This window comes from Humulus lupulus, chromosome 6 (genome assembly GCF_963169125.1).
Source record: "Humulus lupulus chromosome 6, drHumLupu1.1, whole genome shotgun sequence".
NCBI lineage: Eukaryota > Viridiplantae > Streptophyta > Magnoliopsida > Rosales > Cannabaceae > Humulus > Humulus lupulus.
Window position 1 is genome coordinate 159,364,401 of NC_084798.1, and position 9,676 is coordinate 159,374,076.

Below are 9,676 nucleotides of genomic sequence, written 5' to 3' on the forward strand. Positions count from 1 at the left end.
CAAACATAATCTGTTTAACAAAAGCATAATCAAGAAAACATTCATATATGAATATATATATTTTATGGTTTTGAATATATGTTAAATTTCTTAATCATTCATTGTTCTGTTATCTTTTACAAGTTATTTGTTTATCAACTAGTTATTCATATTATTGTTATGAAGTTATTATACTATTTCAGAAAATACCAAGTGTCATGTGAAGACTTCCTCACATATAAATTTATTTCTCCCTCCCTCTCTTTCTTTTTGTGTTTGTTTTACTTTCAATATGTAGTATTTTAGTTTTTTTTTTTATAAATTCGTTATCAATTTACTTTGTTTTATTAGTGTTTATTCTCTCTTCATTTCTTTGCAGATGCTTTCATATTTATCTTTGCTTGGGCTGCTTATCATATAAATTGGATGGTTGTGATTTTAGTATTGAAGGCTATGCTTTAGTTACGCATCTTGATGATATATTATTGTATGTATATTTTTCTTAGTAAGATTTTATACTAAACTCATCTGTTCATGCTAAGTTTGCACCTAAGACTCCTAATGAGTTTACTTGACAGAATGTATTTTGCCTTGTATTTTGACTGAAGTACTCAACAATTTTTTATCTATGAGCATTGTTCTTTTTGTCAAAAAAAAAAAAATTGTAATTTAATAATTTTTATAAGGTGTCAATTTTTTTGAATATTATTTCTTCTTATGAGGTAAGATTTTTTAAATTTTAATATTATTTGTTTTTATTTTATGTTTAAGAGAATAAAAATTAAATTTTGTGATTGATTTTTCTTTTGAAATATGTATATATCTATTTTTTTAATTAGTTTTATAAAGTATAGATGTAGAAATATATTTAAATTATTGTAACAAATAATGATTTATCGATACTCTACTTCGAGCCTTTCAGAAATCGATTCCATTAGTCGTGGTGAGATTGAAATTATTTCGTCTCAACCTATTTTGTTATGTTGAAATGACCCTCCCTCGTGTTTCGTGATGTGGGAGCCTGATCCATTTTTTTTTCGAACGTAGCAAATAGTAGGAGGTCATTTTTGTCAAAAGAATTGAAAACAATAGTAAATGGTACTCCACAAATAGGCCTTAGCCTTGTGGATGAGGCGCGCCAAAACCTGTCTGCAACGACCAACTTCCAGTCATGGCCTTTCCTTTTTCCTCCACCATTTTCTCTCACAAGCTCTCCCTTAATGTCTCTGTTACTCCCTCATCTCGAAGGCAAAGTTTAATGCCAACCTGTTTCGTGTTTTGCTTCAATAAAATGCCTAACAAATATCCAAAATCATTGGCTTGCTTCAGAATTCCTTGCATGTTCGCCAAGGATCTCAGAAAGGTTTGCTTTGATCCAACTCATTTATGTGTTCTTTTATTGGTTTTGGTTTTTGGGTTTTAATAAAAAGGCTGAACTTTTGCTATTTACAATATAATACTGCTATATGTAGTCCATTTCAAAAACCCATGAAAATAATATCAGAAGAGTAGTGAAGGTATTTTGTTGGGTCATGTTTGAAGTGGTTTCATTTATCAAAGGTTAGACATTTTCTGCAAGGGAATTGAAATTTTGTGATTTTTAGTTTTGGATTAATTTCTTCTACTTGAAGTTTTGTTGTAATGAAGTTAGTATTTAGTAGCCATTGTTGGACATTTTAAGTAGTTTAATCGGAAGAATAGATAACTTTTTGGTTAGAGAGATAGGTGATAAGCTTTCTGAGATGGGTTTTCAGTAATGCAGAAACTGGTAGACCAATGTAATGTCCCCTTAAACTTGGAGAGGCCTAGTAATGGACATGAAAGGAAACTTGAGAGATTGATTGCTTTGATCCTACTGCTTGTTCAAATTTCTGCTCCGCTTCCTTTTCTTGGTTTGGAGCCATGGTCTTCGCCTCCTGCAATGGCAGTACTTTATTCTCCAGATACCAAGGTTCCAAGAACAGGAGAGCTAGCACTAAGGAGAGCAATTCCTGCAAACACAAACATGAAGGCTATACAGGTGTTCTTTTTATTAATTTTGGATTTCATTCTATATTTTTTTATGATTATATAAGTTTTGGAAGTTCTTGTTTCTTGTGCTAGGATTCTCTGGAAGACATATCATACTTGTTAAGAATTCCACAGAGGAAGCCTTATGGAACCATGGAAAGCAATGTGAAGAAAGCTTTAAAGGTACATTCTATTTTTAGATTTTCTTTCTCTTTACTCTATACATTTTTCAATATGGTTGATTTCTGAATGAAATTCTGAGATAGCACAGTGCAGCCATCAGTGGTTCACAATGTGCTATTTTCTTCCCATAATAGGATGTTAGGTCTCTTTTGGCATAGCAATTTCAAAAAGATTATCAATTCATGGGGTAATAGTTTGTGTTATCCCTGTTTTCCCCTTGGACATGTGGCCTGACACAATGGATCCGTAGGCTCTCTCAAAGAGATCAAAGGCCCAGCCTAAGTCTACTGGACGGGGAAGAAGAAAGTCCTATTGGCCCAATCGTCAGTAAGCCCAACATTGTTCGATGGGCGCCACCATAACGAGGGAATCAGGAGCAAGACGCGGACCCAATTCGTCTTCCCAGTCTCAACCTAATGGCATCATTCGGGATGCAAGTAAGGGTGACATGCTCAACAGTCTGAGAATACACCCTTGTCAAGAATGAACCTGAGCTCTGGTAAACGAACCAGCGTCCCGGTGAATGGACCGAGACGTTAGTAAATGAACCCGAGCCAGGCTTCCAGATAGGGCAGGACTGAACTTCCCTGATGCTGACACATTCCCAAGAAACGCGGAGTTTGGTCTCCTCAACTAACCTGCAGAAGAGGTTACATACGGAGTATACGCCGTTATTGGGAAACAGTACTGCCACTACCCTGACAGATCTGTCCCCAGGATCTCCTTAGAAGCCCACGCAGACCAGTCTAAGGCTACGTACTGCTGTCCGCTGTAAAGCTTGGTTATGCCCAAGCCAACCCAATGGGCCTTGATTAATGTATATATTTAGCAAAATCCTTTGTATTAAGCCTCCATTAGCGAGCCAACCATGATTACATTCTTATTGGGCCCAGATTAGTCCGGCCCAAGCCCATTGCACCCAACTGCCTATAAATAGGATCAGTTGTGTGCTGTAGAGGGGATCCAGACTTTTCTCTTGTAAGCAATTATTTTGCCCAAACTTGTTGTAGAAAACTCCATTGTCAAAGCTTTCTAAGCTCTAATACAATAGACTCGTAGACTAATGCTCATTAACGCCCTAACCACGTAAAAACCTTGTGTGTCTATCGTTAAGTCCTTTCTTTTTAGGTCTCTTATCTCTCATAATTCTAGTTTCCGAAAAACTCAGTAAATAGTTTGAAATTGAAGAGAATCCGACATTCACTTGTCTGTTTATTTAGAATTTAGAATTTCTTCGATGTCATTTGTATTAACCTGTATCATGTTTTTCCCTCTGCTGTTTTTCTTCTCAATTCAGATAGCAAAAGACGAAAAGGATTCAATTTTGGCAAGTGTTCCTGCAGATCTAAAGGAAAAGGGTTCAACATTGTACACATCTCTTGTTGATGGAAAGGTATAAGAAGGTACACTTTAGCTTAAAGCTTAGCACAGTATGTGAAAAGACCATTAAAATTACACATAAATATATTTATGAACATTTTTATCATCTTTGCAAATCTTTAAGCTTTAATTAGCTCAATGTTAAAGTTGATTTGGTATTTATTTTTCACATAGGATTGAAATCTTTAATATAGTAGTGCTACTAGACAGAATTCTATCATTTTCCATTTGAAGACTTTACATACGTATAAGGTTATACACTTACCATTATAGTTCACTGCAGAAACTTTCAAAATGATAAAATCTATTGATTATTCAGGGTGGATTACAATCACTTATTGAAGCCATTAAGGAAAATGACGCAGACAAAGTGTCTATACGCCTTGCATCTTCACTGGATACAGTCGCTGATTTAGAGTTGTTGCAGGTATCTGAAACAGTCAATGGATGAATATAAATTCTTTTAATCCTTATACTCAATAATAAGAATTAGAAATTAACCTATCCATAGAGCTACTGAAATCCTTAAAATATTTTGTAATATGAAAAGTACTGCTATACTCACACAAATAGACAATGTTTACATGTTTATTATCATCTAAATATAATTCGAGGAAATATTGGTTTGTAAAAATTTCATCTTGATATTGTTTCTAACAGGCTCCAGGGTTGTCATTTCTGTTGCCTGAACAATATACTAAATATCCCAGGTTAGTATTAATAAGTTATTATAATTGTAAATTATGACATGCTTGAAACCAAATATATTGGGTTTTTCAAATGAAAACTCTTTATGAAACACGTGTGTGCTTAATTTAACAGTTTAATGTGTCCTGTTTTTTTTTTCCTTCATTGAAATATTTTGGTTTGTGAACTTTGGATTTTCCTTTTAGTTGATTGATTCTAAGTGAATCATGTAAAGGGCCAAATTATCACTCTGTAATTGAGCCGCTGAGGCTAGCTCAGTGCTTGAGACCTCCTTGTTATTTGTTTCTTAAGAGCACCAACTACCAAGTGTGCTGACTGTATTAAAAAAAGAAAAATCACTCTGTATGTGTCCTGTGTGACATGAAATACTCTGAAAACCATAAAAATCCTAACATCATACATAAAATTTTAATGTACTTATTTCCTAATTACTTGCAGGCTGACAGGGAGAGGAATTGTTGAATTTACCATTGAGAAAGGAGATGGTTCAACATTTTCACCAGAGTCTGGTGGTGAACAAAGAAAGACTGCCACCATACTGGTCTCTTAATCTCTCTAGTAACACTTAAAAACAAAACTCTCACCATTTAGATACTTTATTTGAATATATTCTGGGAATTGGCATCTACAATGGGGGTAATTGTTGAAAGGAGTATTTAATGGGTGCAAAGGCTGTGTTTGAAAAAATATGTTAGTTGGTACTTTTTTTAGTCAATTGTTATTTATCCTTTTCCAATATATGCAGGTTGTCATAGATGGGTATTCAGCACCATTAGCAGCGGGGAATTTCGCAAAACTGGTAAGGTAGTTGAACCTCACTTTGGCCTCATGAATTTGTGGATGGACACTTCATATTCTTTTTTATTTATCTTAGATTTGTGTTTGAACTTATGCTTGTTTGCAGTACATTTGTAGTTTTCATATCTGATAAGATAAAGTTTTTGACTTTAAGGAGTGCAGTCAAAGTTTTGTTAGATTTGTTTTTTCTATGCTACACGAAAGTTGATTTCATGACTACACATTTCAAGCCTGTTTTAATGATACATATGTCGATATAAGTGTTAATTAACATTTTGTTAGCCTTCTTGTATGTCATCTAAGGAAAAGAAAAAGGTTTGGTCATTTTCAATTTTATATTGTATGATTTTTCATTTTTGGCCAAAACACAACTCTTTAGGTAATTGATGGTGCCTACAATGGATCAAAGCTCAATTTGTCCAATCAAGCCATTCTTTCAGAAAAGGGACAAGATAAGAACAATGGTTATAGTGTTCCTCTTGAAATAAAGCCATCCGGGCAGTTTGAGCCTTTGTACAAAACAACTCTAAGTGTCCAGGTATGCTCATATAATTTTCTATAGCTTATTTACAATTACTAATTGTTGTGGCATTTTCTTGTTGTAATTTGGTCATATTTGCTAACGAATTACTATTTTTTTGGTCCTTCATTCAAGGATGGAGAATTACCAGTTCTCCCTCTATCTGTCTACGGTGCAGTTGCCATGGCTCATAGTGAAGTCTCTGAGGAGTATTCATCACCCTATCAATTTTTCTTCTATCTGTATGATAAGCGAAATGTAAGTATACTCTAAACCTTTATAAACTCATATTTTAGCACCTGAATAAGACCCTTTACTTTTCTCTAAACCAGAAGTAAAAGTACATCATTTGCTTTGTGTAGGCTGGCTTAGGAGGGTTGTCGTTCGATGAAGGACAATTTTCGGTTTTGGGGTATGTCGTTTAACCAACCCCTTTACTTTTCTTGTACTTTTAATTTGAATGAGACATGCATTGAGCTGGATTTTATGTCTTTTCTATTTCATTTGTACATGTAGATACACAACAATTGGGAGAAACATTCTGCCGCAGATAAAGACAGGAGATGTGATCCTATCCGCGAAGCTGGTAGAAGGACAAGATCGTCTCATATTGCCAAGTGAGAGTTGATTTTGATTATCTTGGCAAATTAGGACCACAATTCTCATTCTTTATATGATGTTTTCGTGTCAAATTCTAGCAGCCAGATTTTCTTGGTGCAGGTTGTTTCAATTTTCAAGTTTGTATGCCATGTTTCTTGTTGTATTCTTCTACAATCTCTAGTCACCAAGGTCCTTGCTTTGACCATGTAATACTCTTTACACATCATTATTGATAGACAATTTTACTGGCCATCTCTCTCTCTCTCTTCTCAATGGCTGTGTAAGGGGTTTTGGGATTGAACACCAAGAGGGACTCTTATTTTCAAAAAATATTAAGAAAATTTACTAACACATGTCTAGTCTGATTTTTTGATAACCATATTCACATAAATAAATCTTCAATTTTGTGTAGCTCGTATAACACATCAATGTCTTCTTATAATACTAATAATGAAAAATTTATATTTAATTTATTTTAACATGTCAAATGAAAGTGTAAGACTAAGATTTTTTTTTATATATATAAAAAAATATTTCTTTCTAGTTCTAGTGTTAGTTTTCAATTTATGTTCAATTATTTTTCTTTTTTTTTTAGAATAACTTGTGACAATTTAGTTGATGATGACATGATGTAACTAATATATATCAAGCTTATAAATTTTTCTGCATACCAAGAAAGGAAGGAAAAGGAAAGATAGTATATATGATAAAATTACACTAACCACAAAAAAGAAGAAAACTCTTTAATATTATTAATTGGTCAAAAACAGACAAGAGAATGTACTTGAGAAAATGGTGGCCTTAAAAAATCGATTGGCCCTAAAAATTACAACAGAATATTATGGTTGACAAGATTATCCATAAGATCTTATGGATCAAGATATTTGAGCTATATATCTCTCAGTCCACTTATTACGTGGCCTAACTCATGGCCCACATAAGGCCAACTTGTTGATCACCATTGGGCTACGACAGAGGTAGACCAAAGGGGCCCACTTGCGAGCCCACCACACTGGTCCATGATCTACCTCTATTTATTACAGCATTAAATGGATTTTGTTCAGTTTCTTTAAATAAAATAATAATAATTGTACTAGGAAAAAAATTGATAGAAAATGAATTTTACTTTAAAACGAAAAGCGAATTATACGGTGTCGTTTTAGGGATTTTTATAAAAGTGGTTGACGATGACGAACTTTAATTATTTACTATTTTTCCTCCTTTCTGATTATTTTAAATTTTGTAATTTCATATATATATAATTTTTCTGCGGTGCGGGCGTACGAAATGCCAGCACCTATGCGGCTGCTTCCATTAGCTTCTAATTGGCCAAAAATAGTAAGTGTATAATGTGTATGGTGGGGATGCAAGTATATTATATTTGTGCTGATTAAACTCTATTACTAAGTAAATCACATGTCATATGTGTAGTCCAATTTATGTTTTATTTAATTTTTAGTAGAGTCTTTACATATATAGTTTAAATATTTATAATTGTTTTTGAACGGATTAAATATTTATAATTTTATTATATATTTATTTTGTATTTACTAATAAATATTTATATTTATATATATATATTATAAACTTAATTAATAAATTATTTAACAAATATAACTTTAAAAAAACAAGAAAAAACAATATTGGATGGTTATATATATAATCAAACATATTTTTATTTTTTAAACAATATGTATATAATTAGGTAATACAACATGCAGTCTTTATAATAATTAAATATATATTTTTTTAATAAATTTTTATCATATAAATTTTTTTTAAAAACTAAATAATTGTCTATGTATAATATGAGAAATTATTCTATCAAAATTTCATTTCTTACTTTATTTTATTTTATATATTTATCGGTATTATCACAAATTCTTTCATTTTGAGAATGTATGTGATTAGAGTGATTATACCTATTTGCACAAATACCTCGACGATTACCACTCGCTAATACATAGAGCCCAATAAGCATATCTTGAGTTAGTATGGAAATGGGATCCCCAATAGCTAGAGACAACAGATTTGTTTGAGAAAATATAAGTAAACAACCCTCTGCTTGAGCCTCTAAAGATAAAGGTACATGAATAGTCATTTGATCTCCATCAAAGTCTGCATTGAATCCCTTACAAACTAATGGACGTAAACAAATAGCATGTCCTTCTACTAAAATGGGTTGGAAGTATAATACTATTCTAAACTCAATTTTGGTCAATGAATAAAGTTGTACTCTCTAGACTCAATTAATAAAATCAAAACTATTTTTAAAAAAAAATAAATAGTAAAGACAACAACAAAATTTTCTTTTCACTCCCTTTGCCCTTCTTCCTCGACTCTCTCCCTCAACATATTTTTCTTTTAACATATTTACACCCTAAAATTTTATTAAGACACCCCACTTATTATTTAAAACTAGTATAAAATAATATGACAATTCTTCTACAGGGGCTTCACTTTAAGCCCTATCGGTGTGGCTCTCAGTGTTCTCGACCTGTGAACAATTTCCGGCGCAATTTTTTTTATGACCGTGTATATTGTAGCTATTTAGAGCATCCTGCAAATTTTCAGAAAATTTCGAATAGTTTACAGTATCGAAAACTAGGTTTAAACATGTTGCTTTCCATGCGCATAAAAAAAATTAGTCACTCGTGCAACAATTTTGAAAGAAAAAACTATTTAATTTTAAAACTAGAATACACCATATCTTTTATATATAAAAAATGTGTTTCTAGTAAATTTTTGGTTTAACGGACTTTTTTTTTTTAAAAAAAAAAACCATCTTTTTTTTTAACTATAGATAATATTTTGATTTATTTATTTTAAATATTTTAATGTCATTTTCATAATATATAATATTGTTTATTAATTAAAAATTGAATAATTAATGTCTTCTCTGAACTTTGACACTATAGTAACAGATTTAACTACAAAATTAAAATACAAAAAATACTAAAGTGTAAAAAAAAGTGAAGTTATTGTATATGAATGATAATTATATTGATTATCCTACGTAAATATAATATTTTTTGTGGCAATATATAAATATAACATTTAACTTAACTAAAAAGAAAATGAAAAATATGAGCTGGTTTATAAAGACAAAATAAATATAGAATCAAATTATAAATATTTAAACCTTGAAAACAAAAAATACCAATTAAAAGTAGGAGTTATATATAATATGGAAAAAAAATACATGATATACGATAAATTATATACAAAAACTTCTATATATAAAGCACAGTAGAACAAACACTTTTTCTAAAAAAATATAAAAGAGAAAATAAAAGATACCGTTTAAAAAAACGAGGAATAAGATATATTTGAACGTGAGAAAGAGTAAAATTAGTAAATCCTTGGTACCCATTATAATGTTGTGCAACTTCTTATTTGGTGCGGGCTTTTCGTACCCCGCACCAAAGCCAAACCCTATATATATATATATATATTTTTTGGTGATAAACAACCACGTTCTTATGTGGACCGTATTGA

General features: G+C 31.6%; 1 protein-coding gene across 3 annotated transcripts; it reads left to right on the plus strand.

The window, feature by feature from the left end:
• Positions 1-987: 987 nt before the first annotated feature.
• On the plus strand, positions 988-6,430 carry LOC133782653 (peptidyl-prolyl cis-trans isomerase CYP37, chloroplastic). Of its 3 annotated transcripts, none has more exons than XM_062221985.1 (12): positions 988-1,342; positions 1,742-1,999; positions 2,083-2,172; positions 3,470-3,565; positions 3,872-3,979; positions 4,213-4,262; positions 4,699-4,801; positions 5,006-5,059; positions 5,438-5,596; positions 5,714-5,836; positions 5,941-5,990; positions 6,095-6,430. In XM_062221985.1, the coding sequence occupies exons 1-12, from the start codon at positions 1,151-1,153 to the stop codon at positions 6,204-6,206; spliced, it is 1,395 nt and encodes a 464-aa protein (XP_062077969.1). In that variant the 5' UTR covers positions 988-1,150; the 3' UTR covers positions 6,207-6,430. The 3 variants fall into 3 exon arrangements, with proteins under 3 accessions (XP_062077969.1, XP_062077972.1, XP_062077970.1); XM_062221988.1 differs by having other exon boundaries at positions 1,203-1,342; positions 1,734-1,999; XM_062221986.1 differs by lacking the exon at positions 988-1,342 and adding an exon at positions 1,497-1,539 and having other exon boundaries at positions 1,734-1,999.
• The last annotated feature ends 3,246 nt before the right edge of the window (positions 6,431-9,676 follow it).